Here is a 23,006-nt window from a genome sequence, read left to right on the forward strand (position 1 = left end):
TATAATCACCGGTATAACCTCCTAGTGAGGCCCCACGATCTAAAAAAATCTACATGGATGGTTAGAGTGCTATGCCTTGCATTAACACGAATGATGGACTACATTCCTTGAATTTTTGTTAAACAGTGTACAATTTAGTACGCACCAGGGAGGTTAAAATTGGTACAATTGTACTAAATTTGGTACATCACATTTCCTAAAAGTACAATTATACTACAATGACCTATTTGGTACAATTTGAAATATTTAGTTCGCTTTCAAAACACAGAGGTCATGTTGAAACTTCGTAACTTCTGCCAGATGATGGACAACTTCTGAGTGAAAATTTGTATTTTGCGCCAAAATTGCAAGTATTGAGATAGTTCAAGAATAGCTCGTATTCAAATACCCAGTATTATTACTGAATATTTTCATACGAAACTATGATAAAGGCTTTGCAAACAAACACATTAAAAGCAAACAAAATTTGGATGAATTTATTCATTTCCTACGAATATCGAGGGACAATGGGAACTTGAACAATTTGAACCCAACAAGTATACTTTTTTATTTTCGTTGGTACAATTTAAAAATTTTATTTGTCATCCCTGGAACGCATTAGATAGGGCGAGAGTATGAGAGTGCATGTGCCATAAGCATAGAACAGCTGAATAAACGCATAACCAATAGCTGCAGCGCTAATAACAAACGAGTTAGTTTATATTGCGGCATTGAGATGGAATGTTTGGATGCGCGATCGGCATCTTCTCTTATCGACGATAGAGAAATATTTCGAAAAATATCCGTCGATAGGGCAGTGAATTTAAGATTTTCTAATATAACATATCGAGTGAAAAATGGAAGACAAAGTAAATAAGTGCATTGCGAAAAAGATAAGAATTTTATTTTTCTAATATTAAAGTTTTTGTTTTTTTTTTGTTCTTGACTATTTGTGTTTAATATCGGTTTTTTATTAATTCTATGATTATAATTTAATCGTGTTTTTTTAAACAGCCAAAACAATTTTAAATGGCATAAGTGGAGAGTTTCGAGCTGGTGAATTGTCTGCGATTATTGGAATATCTGGATGTGGTAAAACTACACTGCTAAATCTTTTGGCGGGCTATCGGTAGGTATTTACTACATTCTCTTGCTTTGTTTGCTTTTATGGGTTGAGCAACAAGGCCATATATCCTATTGTGATTAATATGTTATATTTTAATTTATATTAATTTCATTAGGTTTTGTTGTTATACATAAATAAATATTGATTCGGAATCATTACCAAAATCATTCGAGTAAAGACAAAATCGTTGAAACTACTGCATGCTTTTTGCAGTGTAACATAAATGTTACTTTTGAAAATGAAAGAAATCCCCGTGGGGCCCTATTTCATAAAATTTGGTAATTTATTTTATTGTTGTCCGTTTTTTTTTTGCATATTCAAAATGAGGCTTTATTTCATTACGAAACAAACCCCCAAAACTCGGGACATTATTTCATTTCCATTGTGGGGCTTTATTTTTTGGGGGCTTATTTTTCGGAATCTTAAAAGTGATATTAAATTAAAAATATTTTAATTCGGATTGTAACTGCATTAAGCATCTAGATCACTTTTTATATTAGAAAATTGTTTGTTCTTTAAATATGTAAATTATAAAAAAATTAAAAAAGGCATATTTTTTGCGAAAAATAATTATTGGCACAGGTAGTTCTAAATTAGTTTTTAGGGCCTTTCATTTTATTTGATAACAGCAACAAGTCATTTTATTTACCACCTCCACTTTCACCTCTTCCATTTTTGTCTTTTGTGATTAATATTGTTCAACTCAACAGCGTTAATTGTTCAAGTTTATTTTAAGATATTGCCCAAAGGTTACTTCTTTGTTTTTGTATAAAAAAAAAATAAAATTAAAAACAAAAACTCAGTAATAAATAAACGTGTTACCAAATAATAAAAATAAATAAATTTTAAAGTAAACAAGTAGATACGATGGTACGTTCGACGGGGGCAAAAGTTCGAATCTTAACTACCCACCACCATGGAACGCATACTGTAATTTTTATAGCCACCACCATAGAATGGTGATGCAGGGTATAATAAGCTTGTCATCCCATTTGCAACACATAGAAATATCGATTTCCCACTATATTATGGATATAACATATATATTAGATAGGGTCACGAAAAAAAGTTGATGCGGTCACGCCCCAGTTTTGTAGCATACACGAAGACAATTTCAGAACACCAAAACTTTTTTTTTTCGTGCACCCTACGACCCACCGAAATACAATTTATTGTGCTGTGTCGTCATTTGAAGTCCGATCGAAAAGAAACGCATATCGTTGTTCGTGGTTGATCAGGGGCTATATTTCGTGCATTGGTCATTTTTGACTCCAACGTCAAATTTGATTTTTAATTTTTTTTTATTTATAAAGATCTTAACAAAATATGAAACTTTTGCTTTTGAAGTATTTAATTATATTCATAAACAAAAAAGTTACAGAGATTTTAAAAAGTCAATAGGTCACCCTACACAACACTAAATAGTTTTTGCTGTGTTGTCATGATGTCCGATCGAAACCACATGCACATCGTTATTCATATCTACGAAATTGATTTATAAGGCATTTAGAACACAAAACCTGTTTATCTGTAAATTTCTAACGGTACCTTTGTATACATACTCGTTGTTTGCACTACGGCATTTTCTGCGTTATGCAAAGTGCATGTGTTTTTGCTAGAACAACTTGAGAGCCTACTGTTTTAAAATTCTAACAATCACTTTCGCTACATGATTTTTTAAGTCTGTCCATATTTTTGTGAGAGAAGGCTGTTGATAATATTTGAAAAAAGTGAAAACAAAATGAAATTCGAAGCTCGGGATATCGACAAAATTAAATTACCACACTCTTAGAAAAATATGTTTTTCATATGTTCCGATATAAACAAAATGTGTTTCGGGCACAATTTTAAAACACAATATATTTAAGTGCAAACATGTAATGTTCCTAAACTAACACTACATGTTTGAGACATCTATGTTAATATTTATGTTAGAATATATTATGTTTGGGACATGAATGTTTCATAAAAATCATATGTGTGAATGCAAACATGTATAAATTTACAAATTTCGACTAAACATACATATGTTGTGATATTTTATTCAAAGCGACAGAGAGAGTATAGAGAAAGAAATAGAGATGGAAACCGGGAGAGTTGACAAAATATATCAACATAACACAGCGAAAGAATCAAAAGAGAACAATTTCTATGAAACCGCTTGTATGTTGTTTCGGAAAACTGGTTTATGATAACGCCAAAAATTTGATATGCTTAAGTCTAAATATTATTTAATTTGAATAAAGAGAATAGACATTGGGACCCAGGAGAATAGACATTTGAAAAACAAACAGCATATGTTTTCGCCGTGAGAGCAGCATTTTATGTATGTGTGGACATGTGTTTTGTTTATCATTTTGGCATTATGGGCACAATTTTTTTCTTGGTTCGTTAAAAGGAATCAGGGGTCTTCATAAAAATAACGAGAGGGCACTATTCTCTTTTTAGAGTTGGGACAGTAAAATGAAATAAGGAGGAAATAGTGAAAAATTGCACAGTAAAATGTATAAAAACAAAGTTTAGTTCCTCTTTATTAATAAGTAGTCCACGAGGAGTTGACCGACACCTTCAAATATAAAAAATGGTCCTCGGTTCGATTCTCCGTGCAGGCGAAAGGTAAAATTTAAAAAGTTTATTTTCTTTAAAATGAATTATTAAAGAAAAATAAAAGGCATTTTAGAGCGATGGTGTTAAATGCTAGTAAAAAAACTGTTCACGCCTAAATAAATTTATATTTATATTATAAAATTATATATGTATGCTTATACTCGACTCCACATTTTTCTTTTGTTAGAGTTTTTGAATTCCTTCCAAAATTTTAAATTTTTGTACCAAAAACAGGTTTTTGTTACAAAATTGTTATTTTGCAATAAAAAAATAATATGCTATCCAAAATCAGTCAATTTCGTTTATATCAAGCACTTTTACTGACTATAAATCTTTAATAACCCACATTTCGAAGTTTCATTATAAAAATTTAATATAGTATAAATATAAATGCGTAAATTAAAAAAAAAAAAAACCAATGGTGTTCGGTCGGAGCAGGGATTGAACCCACGACCCTTTGCATGCAAGGCAGACATGCTAACCACTGCTCCACGTGGCAAACAAATGTATGTTTCTGTTAAATAATATTATGTTTGCATGGGCTCGTGGGCGCTGCAAACTATGCTATATAAATGTAACTTATAACGATATTTATCTGCTGGTGACTATAACAGCTACGTAGCCCAGTGGATAGTGTGTTGGCTTACAAACTGTATGGTCCTCGGTTCGATTCTCCGTGCAGGCGAAAGGTAAAATTTAAATAATTTATAAAAGTGAATAATTTCTTCAACATTATTTGTATTACAGAAAAAGGTGCCAAGAACTAAAATATTTCGTGGAAGTGAGAATTACGAGTATGTTAGGGAATGAGCACAATCGTCTTTGGGAAAAATTCTTCCAAGCATATAATATTTTTGGGCTCAAAATGCTTCCAAACATATAATATGTTCACATAAAGCAAATATGTTAATGTTTCGGCAGTATCCAATAATATATGTGCTTCCTGCAAAATATGTTTGGAACATATGTTAAAGAGGCGATTTTTTTTTGAGGGTGCAACAAATCATCAAGTTATTGAATTCCTTTTATATTTAAAGAAAGCAGGCACCGCAAGTGTTAAACAAATAAAAAGCTTACATGTTATATAAAAGTTGCAATAAAAGTGGTAACAGAATTGTGGAAAATTACGAAAATTCCAACTTATAAAACCTTAAACCTTATAAATAAACGTGATGAAAACAGTAGGCTCTCAAATTATTCTAGCAAAAACACATGCACTTTGCATAACGCAGAAAATGCCGTAGTGCAAACAACGAGTATGTATACAAAGGTACCGTTAGAAATTTACAGATAAACAGGTTTTGTGTTCTAAATGCCTTATAAATCAATTTCGTAGATATGAATAACGATGTGCATGTGGTTTCGATCGGACATCATGACAACAGAGCAAAAACTATTTAGTGTTGTGTAGGGTGACCTATTGACTTTTTAAAATCTCTGTAACTTTTTTGTTTATGAATATAATTAAATACTTCAAAAGCAAAAGTTTCATATTTTGTTAAGATCTGTATAATGGTTATTAGAAATGGGCGTCATAGGGGTATACGAAGCGAAATAAAAAAAATAAAAATCAAATTTGACGTTGGAGTCAAAAATGACCAATGCACGAAATATAGCCCCTGATCAACCACGAACAACGATATGCGTTTCTTTTCGATCGGACTTCAAATGACGACATAGCACAATAAATTGTATTTTGGGGGGTCGTAGGGTGCACGGAAAAACAAAAGTTTTGGTGTTCTGAAATTGTCTTCGAATAAGCTAATAACTGGGGGGTGACCGCATCAACTTTTTTTTCCTTTAGGCCGTGACCCTATCTAATATATATACTTGATCACTGAAAGATGTCCGTCTGTTTGTCTGGCTGTCTGTTGTAATCACACTACAGCCTTCAATAACGAAGCTATCGTGCTGAAATTTTGCACAAACTCTTCTTTTGCCTGCCGGTCAAGTTCGGAAATGGACTATACCCATCGATTTGACTTCTTGACGCCTACAAAAAAATATCATCAAAATATTTCCAATTAAAAAGTTTAAGTTAAAGTTTTTTCATATAATAAATTAATTGATACAATCAAGATAGAAATATTAATTTAATTAAAATATTAATTGATACAATTAACTGTTTAATCAAACTCGGAAGACAAAGTCAGTTAAAAACAAGTAAGTAAAGTCTAAAGTCGGGCGGGGCCGACTATATTATACCCTGCACCACTTTGTAGATATACATTTACGATACCATATCACATCCGTCAAATGTGTTGAGTGCTGAATATATAGAGGTTTGTCCCATCATCATCATTTGTTTACCATCTCAACTCCTTCAAATTTGTTGGGAGTTATTATCAAGGTTTATATTCCCATATAAAACAAGTAACGAAAGTCTAAAGTCGGGCGGGGCCGACTATATTATACCCTGCACCACTTTGTAGATCTACATTTACGATACCATATCACATCCGTCATATGTGTTGGGTGCTGAATATATAGAGGTTTGTCCCAAATACATACATATACATATCACTCGATCTGGACAGAATTTGATAGACTTCTACAAATTCTGTAGACTCAAAATTTAAGTCGGCTAATGCACTAGGGTGAAACACAGTGATAGTAAAAAACAAAACAAAAATATGGGAAACATTTTAATCTGAAGCAATTTTAAGGAAACTTCGCAAAAGTTTATTTATGATTTATCGCTCGATATATATGTATTAGAAGTTTAGGAAAATTAGAGTCATTTTTACAACTTTTCGACTAAGCAGTGGCGATTTTACAAGGAAAATGTTGGTATTTTTACCATTTTTGTCGAAATCAGAAAAACATATATATGGGAGCTATATCTAAATATGAACCGATTTCTATCAAATTTGGCACACATGACTATATTACTAATTGTACTCCTTGTGCAAAATTTCAAGCTAATCGGGATAAAACTCTGGCTTCTGGGTCCATATAAGTGCATATCGGGCGAAAGATATATATGGGAGCTATATCTAAATCTGAATCGATTTCAATAAAATTTGGCACACTTGACTATAGTACTAATTGTTTGTCTTGTGCAAAATTTTAAGCAAAGTGGGGTAAATCTCTGGCTTCTGGGGCCATATAAGTCCATGTCGGCCGAAATATATATATGGGAGCTATATCTAAATCTGAATCGATTTCAACCAAATTTGGCACGCATAGCTACAATGCTAAATCTACTCCCTGTGCAAAATTTCAACCAAATTGGTTCAAAACTCTGGCTTTTAGGACCCTATTAGTTCATATCGGGCGAAAGATATATATGGGAGCTATATCTAAATCTGAACCGATTTCAATCAAATTTTGCACACTTGACTATACTACCAATTGTACTCCTTGTGCAAAATTTCAACCAAATTCGGCCAAAATACTGGCTTCTGGGGCCATATAAGTCCATATCGGGCGAAAGATATATATGGGAGCTATATCTAAATCTGAACCGATTTCAATCAAAGTGTTATGTTTGTACAAAATTTCAAGCAAATCGGTATAAAACTCTGGCTGCTGGGTTCATATTAGTGCATATCGGGCGAAAAATATATATGGGAGCAATATCTAAATCTGAACCGATTTCTTCCAAAATCAATAAGGTTCTATTCTGACCCAAATTAGGAACATGTGCCAAAATTGAAGGCGATTGGACTTAAATTGCGACCTAGACTTTGATCACAAAAATGTGTTCACAGACAGACGGACGGACGGACAGACGGACATGGTTATATCGACTCAGGGACCCACCCTGAGCATTATTACCAAAGACATCATGTGTCTATTTCGTCTCCTTCTGGGTGTTACAAACATATGTACTAACTTATAATACCCTGTTCCACAGTGTGGCGCAGGGTATATATATTAATATCTGAAACGATTTGGAGAACATTTTGTGTACTTCTACAAAATCGCTACAATTAAAAATTAAATCGGCTAACACCCTTGGATGAAAGCTAGAGCAATTTTGATACAATTGTACAAAAGAACATATATATGTTTTATCAGGCGATACATACGTATTCGAGATATAGGATAATTTGAGTAATATTTTACAAAGAAATTGGTTAGATCTCGCCAAGAACCAAACCGATTTTGACCAAATTTGACATGTTCTTGTTACTGCTAACGAAACAATTGGCCACACCAAATATCGAAGAACGTGCCCTGAACAACCATATAACCTCATATCCAAGGATACGCAATGCGATGGAAGCATTCGATGTCAGGGTAAGAAAAACATCTTCAAATTCAAGAATAGAATATATATTTATTTGTTTTTTTTTTATTTTTCTTTTCATTTCAGGTATTACCAAGACCGATGGAAGGCAATGTACCTTCGTTTGCGGCTAGGTCAAGTAGACCGTCATGTAGGCTTTGCCGTTCTGAGTACGGGCGGCAGCGGAATATGCGAGCATACTGCTTCGGCTGCGGCAACGCTGTTTGCGGAGAACGTAGCACACTTTTACATCGCTGCAACACTTGCGCACAGGGCAGGGGACAAGAAGTACACGCTCAACAACAATAATTTTTAAATTTGTATATAATAGTCTTAAGAAAATTCAAGCAAAAAAATTGAAAAAAATATTTCTGTATGTAGAATTTAGTTATAAATAATAAAACAAAACAAAAAATCAAAAAAAAAAATTATATGAAAAAACCATGATTTACCAAAAAAGGTCCGTAGGCCTTTTCACACGGCCGTGAAGTTCAGAACTGTTACTCATCGGAGGGTGAAATTGTAAGTGTATCACTACAGAATATTTACTTTCGTAAACATTTTTGGGAGGTTTTCGAGGTTTTCTAGAAGAATTTTGGGAATTTTTTCCTTAATATTTGAGGTGTAGGTTCAAAAATAACCTTACCATACTGACCTCTCAAGTCGAACGTATACAGTGTTTAAGGAAAAAAGTAAAATCATTTTGTTTTTCTTTATATTAAACATTACAAATATGTTTTCAATAATGTACCATCCATCATAATAAATAACTTTGTCTCGAATTTAGTAAATATTGCATTTAAAATAGGGCATGTGTAAATTTATAAATATTTTCTAGACTAGAATTTTCTAAAATCCCATCGTCTATCCATTACAGCATTAACACAACAATGGGTGTCATCCGGATAAATGGTAAACGCCGCAATATGAATGCATTCAATCGAATCTCACGTTATGTCTTACAAGACGACGATATAAATCCCAACTTTACCGTTCTGGAGACAATGATGTTTGCTTCGCATTTCAAATTGGACACCCATTGCAATAGCGACCAACGTGAAAAAGTAATTTTCGAAGTTCTGGATATGTTTCGCTTACGACAGATAGCCGACACTTTGGTAGCTAATATATCGGGTGGTGAACGAAAGCGGGTCTGCATTGCGTTGGAGTTGATAGATAATCCATCGGTGATATTATTGGATGAACCTATAACGTAAGTATAACGGCCAATTTCTCATATCCGAAATGAACGCTTTCGCTCGACTGAAATGCCAAAAACAGCTGATTTTCCTTTATAAATTCAGCTGTTGCGGGCATTCTAGTCGAACGAAAGCATTCGTTTCGGATATTAGCTGTAAATCATATAATATTGGAAAAGTCGAAAAGGGTTTAAGCCGACAGTTTGAGGCAGACACTGAATGGAATTTTCAACTTTTACTTTTAAATCACATCAATTTTGTTTTCATGAATGGAGTGGCCTAGACGACTATGCTGCCTCGCAATGTATCCAAATCCTACATCAATTGGCCGAATGTGGACGTACCGTCATATGTTCTTTACACAGCCCCTCAGCAAGATTACTACAAATGGTTCATAAAATTTATGCTATATCCCATGGAGAATGTATATACCAAGGACCTATGAATAATATAGTGCCCTATTTGAGAAAATTTAATTTAGAATGCCCAATAACTCACAATCCAACGGATTTCTGTAAGTTTTCTTTTCATTTCTTTATAAAAATTAATAATGAAAATACACCTTCCTTAATTTAGTACTTGATGTATCAATAAAAGCCTATGGAGACTATCAAAAAGAATTGGTCCGAGAAACCCAAAATGGCAAAGTTCTTTTTTGGAAACATAATTGCAATGGATTAAATAACATTAATAGAGTTGATGACTCCGACGATTCTAATATGGAGTCGATATATTTATCACACAGAAATCGCAAAGATTCTAAGGTTTCATGGTGGATGGAATATAAATTACTATTCGTTCGTTTAATGCAGCAAATGCTTAGAGATAAGGTAAGTTAAAAATTAGTACATTATGAAATCCATCAGTTAGAATAGCATGAGAGTAGAGTTTCCTTTTGTGCAGAAAAAAATTGTACACGAATAAAGTATTTTTTTTGATGCTAGTAAAACTCTTTAAAACTCAATTCAAATTTTAATTCGCAAAACTTTGCTGATGTTATTTCTATGTAAAATCATAATTGTATTTAAATAGTAATTCAATTTATTTATTTATTTATTTTTAAATCTTTCCTATAATCTTACCACATAATATAATCAAATTAATTAATTATATCCACCACCATAGAATGGTGAAGGGGGTATAATAAGTTTGTTATTCCGTAACACATCGAAATATCGATATATATTCTTGATCAGGGAGAAATTCTAAGACGTATATCGATCCAGATTTTGATATAGCTCCCATATAAACCGATTGCCCGATTTGGGGTTTTGGGTTTATAGAAACCGTAGTTTTTATCCAATTTGCATGAAATTGGAAATCTAGAGGTATTCTAGGACCATAAAGAGGTGTGCCGAAAATGGTGAGTATCGGACCATGTTTTGGTGTAGACCCCATATAGACCGATCTCCCGATTTTACTTCTTGGGCTTCTAGAATCCGTAGATTTTATCTAATTTGCCAGAAATTAGAAATCTGGAGGTATTCCAGGACCATAAAGAGGTGTGCCGAATATATTATGTATATATTAGTTCTTATCGGTCCATTTGGTAAGGCCTCCATATACACCGATAGGGAGCCACCGTGGTGCATTGGTTAGCATGCCCGCCTTGTATACACAAGGTCGTGGGTTCGATTCCTGCTTCGACCGAACACCAAAAAGTTTTTCAGCGATGGATTATCCCACCTCAGTAATGCTGGTGACATTTCTGAGGGATTCAAAGCTTCTCTAAGTGGTTTCAGTGCAATTTGGAACGCCGTTCGGACTCGGCTATAAAAAGGAGGTCCCTTATCATTGAGTTTAACATGGAATCGGGCAGCACTCAGTGATAAGAGAGGAGTTCACCAATGTGGTATCACAATGGAATGAATAGTCTAAGTGAGCCTGATACATCGGGCTGCCACCTAACCTAACCTAACCATATACACCGATTTCAGATCATGAGGGTACAGAAGGTGCACTAATCATGAAATTGCTTGAAACTGAATGTAAAATTTCCAGATTTTACTTCTCGTAATCAATTGGGGTAAAAATCTACAGATTTTAGATTACAAATCAAGACGTTATTTCATCATTTTCTTGCACACTTACAAGAGATGTTTATGATTTCTCTAAAATTCAAACAAAACAAGTATATACTTGTAAGCCGTAGGTTCGGCCAGCTTATGTACCCTCCACGATGGATTGCGTAGAAACTTCTTCTAAACACTGCCATCCACAATCGAATTACTTGGTAACGCTTGCCGATGGCAAGGTATCTTAAAACATCCTAACACCGTCTTCTAAATTATCAGTAAGTCCATACGTGGTGTATATTAAATTAAAAAAGACCGATTAACTACGTATATAATTCAGTTTGACAAAATTTTCTATGGAAATAAACTTTCGACAAAATTTTCTATAGAAATAAAATTTTGACAAAATTTTCCATAGAAATAAAATTTTGGCAAAATTTTTTATAGAAATAAAATTTTGACAAAATTTTCTATAGGAATGAAATTTTAACAAAATTTTCTATAAAACTAAAAGTTTAAAAGAAATTTCTATAGAAATAAAATTTTGACAAAATTTTCTATATAAATAAAATTTTGGAAGATTATTTTTGGCTCGAGTGGCAACCATGATTATGAACCGATATGGACCAATTTTTGTGTGATTGGGGATCGGTAATATATAACCATAGACCGATATGGACCAATTTTGGAATGGTTGTTAGCGGCCATATACTAACACCACGTTCCAAATTTGAACCGCATCGGATGAATTTCGCTCCTCCAAGAGGCTCCGTAGGTCAAATCTGGAGAACGGTTTATATGGAGGCTATATATAATTATGGACCGATATGTACCAATTCTGGCACGGTTGTTAGAGACCCTATACTAACACCATGTTCCAAATTTCAACCGGATCGGATGAAATTTGCTTCTCTTAGAGGTTACGCAAGCCAAATCTGGGGATTGGGTTATATTGGGGTTATATATAATTATGGACCGATGTGGACTAATTTTTGCGTGGTTGTTAAAGATCATATACAAACACCTTGTACCAAATTTCAGCCGGATCGGATGAAATTTGCTTCCCTTAGAGGCTTCGCAAGCCAAATCTGGATATCGGGTTATATTGAGGCTATTTATAATTATGGACCGATGTGGACCAATTTTTGCTGATTGTTAGAGACCATATACAAACACCATGTACCAAATTTCAGCCGGATCGGATGAAATATGCTTCTCTTAGAGGCTCCGCAAGCCAAATATGAAGGTCCGTTTATATGGAAGCTATACGTAAAAGTGGAGCGATATGGCCCATTTGGAATATCATCCGACCTACATCAATAACAACTACTTGTGCCAAGTTTCAAGTCGATAGCTTGTTTCGTTCGGAAGTTGGCGTGATTTCAACAGACGGACGGACATGCATAGATCGATTCAGAATTTCACCACGACCCAGATTATATATACTTTATGGCGTCTTAGAGCAATATTTCGATGTGTTACAAACGGAATGACAAAGTTAATATACCCCCTATCCTATGGTGGAGGGTATAAAAATGGTTCTTATAAATCCAGAATCTGATGTAGTCTTCATAGGTAAAATCTTTACATTTATCTTCGGGAAGCGTACTGGATGAACTGATCTGATTGGGGAAAATATCTTTCATCAAACCACCATGAAACTAGTATATTTGATTCATGGTGGTGCACTAAAAAAAGCATACTCGGTTCCAAAGATTTTGTCTTTAGTTTAAAAATGTTGGTATTGATTCCGAGCCAAAGAAGCGGAGAATTCAAGCAAGGATACTTTTAAGACACAATTCTCTTTTAAATTTGGGTTTTGTGTACTTGCTTCTAGAAAGCAAATTTAAAATTTTCGTTTTTTCTGCTTTTTTTCATATGCTATCAAAGTCCTTTAAAAACGAAATTACGACAACTTTATTTTCCAAATTCAGACTCGACTTCCAGAATAAATTTTGGTACGTTCCAAGTAAAAAACGTCTTTAAAATAAAATGTTGAAAAACATGTCCTATATTTAAACGATTTTTTGCTTTGTAGTCAAGATGCAAAAAGACAACAAATTTAAAGACAATTTCATTAATTTTAAAGAATTTTTCTTAATTATTAAAGTCAAGTTGACCTTAGCCCAAAAATTTTTTCTTTCATGTTATGATACCCATTTTCAAGTCAAGTCACTTAATTATAAGGACAATACGACTTCATTGAAAAGTTTATAGACTTGTGGACAAGGAAAAAAGCTTTATATTAGAGAAATGCGTCTTCTATGCTAAGCAAAATTTGCATTCGTATTTTAAAGACATGAAATCTTTGACCTCACGACAATATTTTTTCAGTGTTTATACCCTGCGTCACACTGTGGAACAGGGTATTATAAGTTAGTGCATATGTTTGCAACACCCAGAAGGAGACGAGATAGACACATGGTGTCTTTGGCAAAAATGCTCAGGATGGGCTCTTGAGTCAATATAGCGATGTCCGTCTGTCCGTGAACACATTTTTGTAATCAAAGTCTAGGTCGCAGTTTTAGTCCAATCGACTTCAAATTTGGCACAAGTATGTGTTTTGGCTCAGAATAAAACCGTATTGATTTTGGAAGAAATCGGTTCGGATTTAGATATAGCTCCCATATATATATATATATATTTCGCCCGACATGGACTTATATGGCCCCAGAAGCCAGAGTTTTACCCTAATTTGCTTAAAATTTTGCACAAAAAGAACAATTAGTACTGTAGTCAAGTGTGCCAAATTTTATTGAAATCGGTTCAGATTTAGATATAGCTCCCATATATATCGTTCGCCCGATATGGACTAATACGGTCCCAGAAGCCAAAGTTTTACCCCAATTTGGTTGAAATTTTGCACTAGGAGTACAATTAGTAGTGTAGTCAAGTGTGCCAAATTTTATTGAAATCGGTTCAGATTCAGATATAGCTCCCATATATATCGTTCGCCCGACTTACACTCATATGACCACAGTGGCCAATCTTTTACTCCGATTTAATTGAAATTTTGCACAGGGAGTAGAATTATCATTGTAGCTATGCGTGCCAAATTTGGTTGAAATCGGTTCAGATTTAGATATAGCTCCCATATATAGCTTTCGCCCGATTTACACTCATATGACCACAGAGGCCATTTTTTTAATTTTAAGTCTATAGATTTTGTAGAAGTCTATCAAATTCTGTCCAGATCGAGTGATATTTAAATGTATGTATTTGGAACAAACCTTTATATATAGCCCACAACACATTTGACGGATGTGATATGGTATCGACAATTTAGATCTACAAAGTGGTGCAGGGTATAATATATTCGGCCCCGCCCGACTTTAGACTTACCTTACTTGTTTTGAATTGACTTACTGCTACCTATTATCACTTATGGTACAAGAATTCGTTTTAATTTTATAGTTGGCGCCAAAAAGTATGCATTAAAATTTCATCAATTGACTTTCTTTGAATGCTGCAGAATTTTTAGGGACTGTTTACCAAAGAAGTTATAAGTTTAACAAACCTTCCATGCTATGTTTGGCGGTATCAGAGATTACGTTAAAGTCATAGAAAATCAATTTTCGAATGTTATATAATAAAATTAATCTTATAAAAATTTTTCACATTATTGTATTAAATTAAATTTAATAAAAATATTATTATTATTATATTATTTCAGTCAAATTTAAGAACGGGAGTGTTCTCATATGTCTTATGTTCCATAGCAATTGGTCTTACTTATACGAATATAAATGACAACGCCAACTACAGTCCCTTTAATTATCATCTAGCATTCAATGTGATAGCAGCAATCGTATTTTTGGCTATGTCACCACCACTGGTAATAGGTGAGTAATGTATTGAAAATAATTTTTTATACCCTAAACCACATAGTGGTCAGGGTATAATAAGTTTGATCGGCCAAAAAATGTGCCTACCAGAAATATTGATTTTAGACCCCATAAAATATATACCGATCGACTCAGAATCACCTCCTGAGTCGATCTAGCGCTTGGTGTCCGTCCGTCTGCCCATGTATTTGTTGTTCACAGGATTCCGGTCGCAATTATTAACGGATTTTGATGAAATTTGGTACAGGGAGTTTTTTGGGCACAAGGACGGACGCTATTGAATTTGGAAGAAATCGGATCAAATTTAGATATAGCTCCCATATATATGTATCGCCCGATTTCGACGCGCGTTTTTTCAAACGGATCATCACCAAATTTTGCAAAAGGTAATCTTTTCCATCGCCCTCCAAGTCTGCAAAATTTTATCCATATAGCTCTCATATATATGTATCGCCCGATTTTCCCAAATTTGGCCACAAAACCTTTTTTTATCAACCGATAGTGCTCAAAGTTGGTCAAATATAATCTTCTATAGCACTAACTATATTTGCAAAAAATCATCGAAATCGGTTCAGATTTAGCTATAGCTCCCATATATATGTACCGCCCGATTTTTCTAAATTTGGCCTATTTATGGCTTATTTATTATTTGGCTTATTTATCAACCGATCTTACCCAAATTTGGCTAAATGTAATTTTCTATAGCACTAACTGTATGTGCAAAATTTCATCGAAATCGGTTCAGATTGAGATATAGCTCCCATATATATGTATATACCGATTTTCCCAATTTGGCCATAGAACCCTTATTTACCAACCGATCTTACTCAAAGTTGGCTAGATCCAGTCCTCTATAGTGCTAACAGTATGTGCAAAATTTCATCGAAATCGGTTCAGATTGAGATATAGCTCCCATATATGTATCACCCGATTTTGAAAAATTCGCCCCTAATAACCTTATGTTTGACCATAGAGGCCTCACTTCTTAACTGATCTTACTCAAATCTTGCACAAGGTAACCTTTTGTGGTATTAATCAAACCCGCAAAATATTATGCAAATTGGTTCAGATTTAGATATAGCTTCCATATACATGCATCGCTCGATTTTCCCAAATTTGGCCATAGTACTCTTATTTATTAACCAATGTTACTCAAATTTCAAATTTTGATGTACTAACAAGATCGTACTTATACGTACTTGTAGCTCTTACATAAGAATATTGCTCGATTTTTACAAATTTGTATGTATTACCCACACTAATTTAACGATTTTCTCTTTTTTAATAATGGGCTCAATATTAGTGGCATACTAACTCCGTAGGCGCAATATCAACACAGCCAGTGTTGCTAGAAGTAGGGGAAATTCACTATATGTGGGGGTTTTCTAATATTTAGCGTGTTGTAGGGACGTAGGGCCACAATGTAGGGCATTTTCACTCAACACAATTTGTAATAATTTTTACATTTTGGTGGCTCTAGAGGAGGAAATTAGAAGCCGGCAAGGCTTGATCTTTAACCATGTGTGGTAAACTTTATTCCTGTAGATAATTTTGTCAACATTTTATTTCTATAGAACATTTTGCCAAAATTGTATTTCTATAGAAATTTTTTTCAAAATATTATTTCTATAAAAAATTTTCTCAAAATTTTATTTTATTTTTCTCAAAATTTTATTTCTATAGAATTTATTGTCAAAATTTTATTTCTATAGAAAAATTTCTCACAAAAATTTGTTTATAGAAACTTTTTCCAAAATTTTATTTTTATAGAGATTTAACAAAAAAGATTACTAATTTGGGTAGAATTCTACCAACTGTGGCAACCGTGGTGGTAATACAAATTTATATTCTAAGTTATATAAGTTGCATATTCATGTTTTAAGATAATAAAGTACTTAGAACCATTTTTGTTTTGTAAAATTTTTTAAATTTAACGAAAAATATAGTAGGGAAAATTGTTTGGAAATGTATGGGAAAGTAGGGAACTTTTTTTGTCCTTGTAGGGTAAACCGAACATTTTGGTTGGTTTTTTATACCCTCCACCATAGGATGGGGGGTATATTAACTTTGTCATTCCGTTTGTAACACATCGAAATATTGCTCTAAGACCCCATAAAGTATATATATTCTGGGTCGTGGTGAAATTCTGAGTCGATCTGAGCATGTCCGTCCGTCCGTCCGTCCGTCTGTTGAAATCACGCTAACTTCCGAACGAAACAAGCTATCGACTTGAAACTTGGCACAAGTAGTTGTTATTGATGTAGGTCAGATGGTATTGCAAATGGGCCATATCGGTCCACTTTTACGTATAGCCCCCATATAAACGGACCCCCAAATTTGGCTTGCGAGGCGTCTAAGAGAAGCAAATTTCATCCGATCCGGCTGAAATTTGGTACAGGGTGTTAGTATATGGTCTCTAACAACCATGCAAAAATTGGTCCACATCGGTCAATAATTATATATAGCCCCCATATAAACCGATCCCCCGATTTGGCTTGCGAGGCCTCTAAGAGAAGCAAATTTCATCCGATCAGGCTGAAATTTGGTACATGGTGTTAGTATAGGGTCTCTAATAACCATGCAAAAATTGGTCCACATCGGTCAATAATTATATATAGCCCCCATATAAACCGATCCCCCGATTTGGCTTGCGAGGCCTCTAAGAGAAGCAAATTTCATCCGATCCGGCTGAAATTTGGTACATGGTGTTAGTATATGGTCTCTAATAACCATGCAAAAATTGGTCCACATAGGTCCATAATTATATATAGCCCCCATATAAACCAATCCCCCGATTTGGCTTGCGGAGCCTCTAAGAGAAGCAAATTTCATCCGATCCGGCTGAAATTTGGTACATGGTGTTAGTATATGGTTTCTGACAACCATGCAAAAATTGGTCTATATCGGTCCATAATTATATATAGCCCCATATAAACCGATCCCCAGATTTGCCTTGCGGAGCCTCTAAGAGAAGAAAATTTCACATGATCCGGCTGAAATTTGGTACATGATGTTAGTATATGGTCTCTAACCACTATGCAAAAATTGGTCGAAATCGGTCCATATTTATATATAGCCCCCATATAAAATGATCCCCAGATTTGACCTCCGAAGCCCCTTGGAAGAGCAAAATTCATCGGATTCGGTTGAAATTTGTTACGTGATGTTAGTATATGGTATCCAACAACCATGCATGAATTGGTTCATATCAGTCCATAATTATATATAGCCCCCATATAAACCGATCCCCAGATTTGACCTCCGGAGCCCCTTGGAAGAGCAAAATTCACCCAATCCGGTTGAAATTTGGTACGTGGTGTTAGTATATGGTCTCTAACAACCATGCAAAAATTGGTCCATGTCGGTCTTAATTATATAACCCCCATTTAAACCAATCCCCAGATTTGACCTCCGCTGCTCTTAGAGGACCAAAATTCATCGGATCCGGTTAAGATTTAGTACGTGGTGAAATTTTGTACATTGTGCAGTATATGGCCGCTAACAACCATGCCAAAATTGGTCCATAGCCGTCTATAGTTATATATAGCCGATCCCCAAAAGTAATCTAGCAAAATTTTATTTCTATAGAAAATTTTGTCAAAATTTTATTACTATAGAAAATTTTGTCAAAATTTTATTACTATAGAAAATTTTGTCAACATTTTATTTCTATAGAAAATTTTGTTAAAATTTTATTTCTATAGAAAATTTTGTCAAAATTTTATTACTATAGAAATTTTTGTCAAACTGAATTATATAGTATTTAATCGACCTTGTTTTGTTTAATATATACTCCGTATGGACTAACTTACAATTGAGTAGACGGTGTTAAGAAGTTTTAAGAAACCTTGCCATCGGCAAGTGTTGCCGCAACCCAAGTAATTCGATTGTGGATGGCAGTCTTTAGTACAAGTTTCAATGCAATCCATGGTGGAGGGTACTAAGATTCGGCCTGGCCGAACTTACGGCCGTTTATACTTGTTATTGTTTATTTATGTTTTCACGTATATTACCAAGCAAGACGCAAGTTTCATGTTTTGTTTCACTGTAAAAAATTGTCTTACAAACGAACAACTCTTACAAATTATTGAATTTTATTATCCAAATGCGTCTATAACACTGCTAAAAAGATGCAGAATTGTTGGACCAAATGTAACGAGTAACATAGTTTTGAACTTATGGAACCACTTCCGTAATAATAAAATTCTAAGATACCAAATATTTTAATCAATTTTCTTCTTCACTTGTTTTCAGTTCCCCAGGAATTGCGCTTTATTAGAAGGGAGTACTTTAATAGGTGGTATCGTCTTAGTTCCTATTTTATTGCCCTCTTCACATCGCAATTACCGCTTCTGATGGTGATGACCATGGTAAGTGCAGCAATTCTATATTCTATTACCGGACAACCAATGCAGTTATGGCGATTTTCCCTGTTCGTTGTCATGCTAATTATTATATCGTTGGTATCCTTCAGTTTTGGACTACTTATAGGATCAAGTTTCAATGAACTGGTAAGATTTAAAGACAAATGATTTTCCTTTGAAATTATCTATATTTGGTTTATTTGACTGCTTTTAGCATGCTATATTTGTGGCTCCAATGTTTTATGGTACAATGTCCATTACTGCCAATCAGTCGTTCCATGGAATGGAACTGCCAACATTTTACCAAATTGTACTTTACAGCGGCTTTCTGAGATTCGCTTTAGAAGGGGCCTTGGATACATTGTTGGGTCACGATCGTCCTGATTTCCCTTGTCCTTTAACTGAATGGATGTGCCCAATGTCTAAGGCGCATGCTGTTCTAAAATTTTTCGGAAGTCTTAACATCAGCTACATGCGCTCCGTAATTGTTTTGGGCTCTTTGACGGTTATATTTACCATCATGTCGTTTTCAATCATGAAATATCGATTGAAATTTAGAAAATTATCCAAGACATAATCAAGATCTTTAATGTTTAGTGTTGTGTTAAGAAAATTCTCGAGTTAAGCTTTTCTAGATATATTAAAAATTTGTAAATACAATTTAACTAGAGAAAACAACAAAATGTCATAGATTTACATAAGGTATATATTTAATTTAAATATGAGTAGAGATATGTAAAAATACGTGCTTTTAAATCAATAGCTATTTTAAAGGGTGATTATATTATATTTTTAGTTTAAAACGCTAACGCGCGTTTCTTGTCTTCTTTCACTATAAAACATCTTCAGTTTGGTCTATAAAAACCTTGAATCGCAATCACAAACGAACAAATCTTGCAAATTATAGAATTTTCTTAATATGCGTGCTCCGTTAAGAAAAGTCATCGCTCTCTTTTTATCGAAAAATTGTTTTCATCGACAAAGATCAAAATTTGGTCAAGGGAAAACGCGTGTAAATCGGTGAAATCGTTTACATGCAAAGAAAAAAACGTTTGGAAAACGTGTACCGAAAATGTTTTTCTTTTGTTAGAGTTTTTTGAATTGCTTCGAAAAATTTAAACTTTTATCACCAAAAAATTGGTTTGTTACAAAATTTTTATTTTTTCTATAAAAAAAAGTTATTTTTGAAACAACAACACAGTCCATTTCGTTTATATCAAACACTGTTCTTTTCTGACTTTAGGTCTTTAATAAGACACATTTTACAGATCAAAATTTAATATACTACAATGTAATGTTGAACATTTTTCGGAATCTTCCGAACATATCTGAAATATATGTAAAAAAAAATAAATAAATAAACTTTGGTCGAAGCGGGGATCGAACCCACGACCCTTGGCATGCAAGTCGGACGTAGCAACCACTGCTCCACGGTGCCAAACTAAATGTTTGTTTCTGTTAAATAAACTTTATTTATACGGTTCGTGGGCGCCGCAAGCTATGCTATATAAATATAACTTATATGGATATTTATCTATTGATGACCATAACAGGTACATAGCTCAGTGGTTAGTGTGTTTGCTTACAAAGTGCATGGTTCGCGGTTCGATTCTCCGTCCAGGCGAAAGGTAAAAAAATTTTAAAAATTTATAAAATCGTATAATTTCTTCTACATTGTTGGTATTACAGGAAAAGGTGTTAAGAACTAAAAAACCACGTGGATGTGAGAAAGATGTGAGGGAAAATGCAATTAGCGAGAAAACAATGTTTTTTTTTTTTGAGTTTGTCTTTATGAAATTGTTTTTACATTCTGGAAAAGAATAAACGTTTATCACAAAACGAATATACTTTTCTTCCAAATACACTTCCTTACAGCGAAAAGCAAATGAGAAACGAACTTTGTTTGTCTAAAATTTCGTTTGGGAGGAAAGAATTATTTTTTTGCGTGTATTTAACAAACCAAATTAAATTTCTTTTTCAAGTTCAATTAGTATAAAATTCAGGAAAAATATTCAGTTAGGCTTTCGCTTTTCCAAATCCGAATTGCCGGGCCTCACGCTTGACACCTGCCATCGGATTTTGTACAGCCACCTTGTCCACCTTCTTCGCCGCAGAAAGCCAGTTTGCCTTGAACTGCTGCTCGTCCTTAGCAGTTTTGTTGGTCTTCTTTAGGTTCCGCTTGACAATAGCCCAGTATTTCTCAATTGGGCGGAGCTCTGGCGTGTTGGGAGAGTTCTTGTCCTTGGGAACCACCTGCACGTTGTTGGCGGCGTACCACTCCATTGCTTTTTTACCGTAATGGCAAGATGCCAAATCCGGCCAAAACAGTACGGAACAACCGTGTTTCTTCAGGAAAGGCAGCAGACGTTTATTCAAACACTCTTTCACGTAAATTTCTTGGTTGACAGTCCCGGAAGCTATGAAAATGCTGCTTTTCAAGCCACAGGTACAGATGGCTTGCCAAACCAGATATTTCTTTGCGTACTTTGACAGTTTTATGTGCTTGAAAATATCTGCTACCTTTCCCCTTCCTTTTGCCGTATAAAACTCCTGTCCCGGAAGCTGCTTGTAGTCGGCTTTGACGTAGGTTTCGTCGCCCATTACCACGCAGTCAAACTTCGTCAGCATCGTCGTGTACAGCCTCCGGGATGGCGCTTTGGCCGTCGTATTTTGTTTATCATCGCGATTTGGAGTCACTACCTTCTTGTAAGTCGATAGTCCGGCTCGTTTTTTGGCTCGATGCACGGTTGTACACCCAGCTTATTTGCGGCATCTCGGAGAGAGAGGTTAGGGTTTCGCTTGAAACTACCGGCAACTCTCTTTGTCGTCTCAGCGGCATCCGGTTTTCGATTTCCCCCCGATCCAGACTTCCTGGATGTCGACAAACGTTCCCCAAACACTTTAATTACATTTGTACCGGTTGATTTGTCACCTTTTAGCGATTTTGCCAGCTTTGCGTGCGAGTAGCTCGGATTTCGCGATGCGCGAGCAAAATTTTGATACGCTGCTCTTCTTGCTTGGACGGCATTTTGACAACTCAAGAGTGAATTCCAAAATCAAAATAGGAGCAACATTCTACACACACACACCTTTAAAATGAGGGGTGTTCAGGTTTTTCAAGTCAAGTTTATATTGACCAAATTTTGATCGTATCACCCTTTAGTTTGTATATTGAGTCTTTCTTGGTTTAGTAAACGTTCTAATCGTGCGAGCATATTTTTAGGTGTTTTATTATCGTATGGTTTCGTTGCCAACCAGAAAGACACAAAGAAAATATTAGTAAATTAATAAATCTTAGTATGTAAGCACTTTAATATCAGTATTTGCTTACTATATATTCTTAACATACTTTTAGGCGCGGTTTTTCAATACGTTTCCTATGAAAAATACATATTGCAATAGAATACCTTCGGATTTCGATTAGAGGTGTGCACGTGAGTAATATTTTACTCACGCTCACGCACACTCAAGACGGAGAAATCTTATTCACGCACGATATTTTTTGGTAGGACTCACGCACGCTCACGAAAAGAAAATTTGTACTCACGCACTAACATCTTTTAAATGTCGTTACTCACGAAAAATATCATGACTCACGAAAAATGTCGTGACTCACAAATATCCTCGTGACTCACGA

At 34.6% G+C, this 23,006-nt stretch overlaps 1 protein-coding gene across 1 annotated transcript; it reads left to right on the top strand.

Annotated features, from left to right (window-relative positions):
• The first annotated feature begins 711 nt into the window (after nt 1-711).
• On the top strand, nt 712-20,052 carry LOC142241205 (ATP-binding cassette sub-family G member 1-like). The gene is made up of 8 exons (XM_075312950.1): nt 712-848; nt 994-1,108; nt 8,824-9,159; nt 9,421-9,659; nt 9,722-9,975; nt 14,834-15,002; nt 19,260-19,516; nt 19,584-20,052. The coding sequence occupies exons 1-8, from the start codon at nt 716-718 to the stop codon at nt 19,944-19,946; spliced, it is 1,866 nt and encodes a 621-aa protein (XP_075169065.1). The 5' UTR covers nt 712-715; the 3' UTR covers nt 19,947-20,052.
• The last annotated feature ends 2,954 nt before the right edge of the window (nt 20,053-23,006 follow it).

This window comes from Haematobia irritans, chromosome 5 (genome assembly GCF_050003625.1).
Source record: "Haematobia irritans isolate KBUSLIRL chromosome 5, ASM5000362v1, whole genome shotgun sequence".
Lineage (NCBI taxonomy): Eukaryota > Metazoa > Arthropoda > Insecta > Diptera > Muscidae > Haematobia > Haematobia irritans.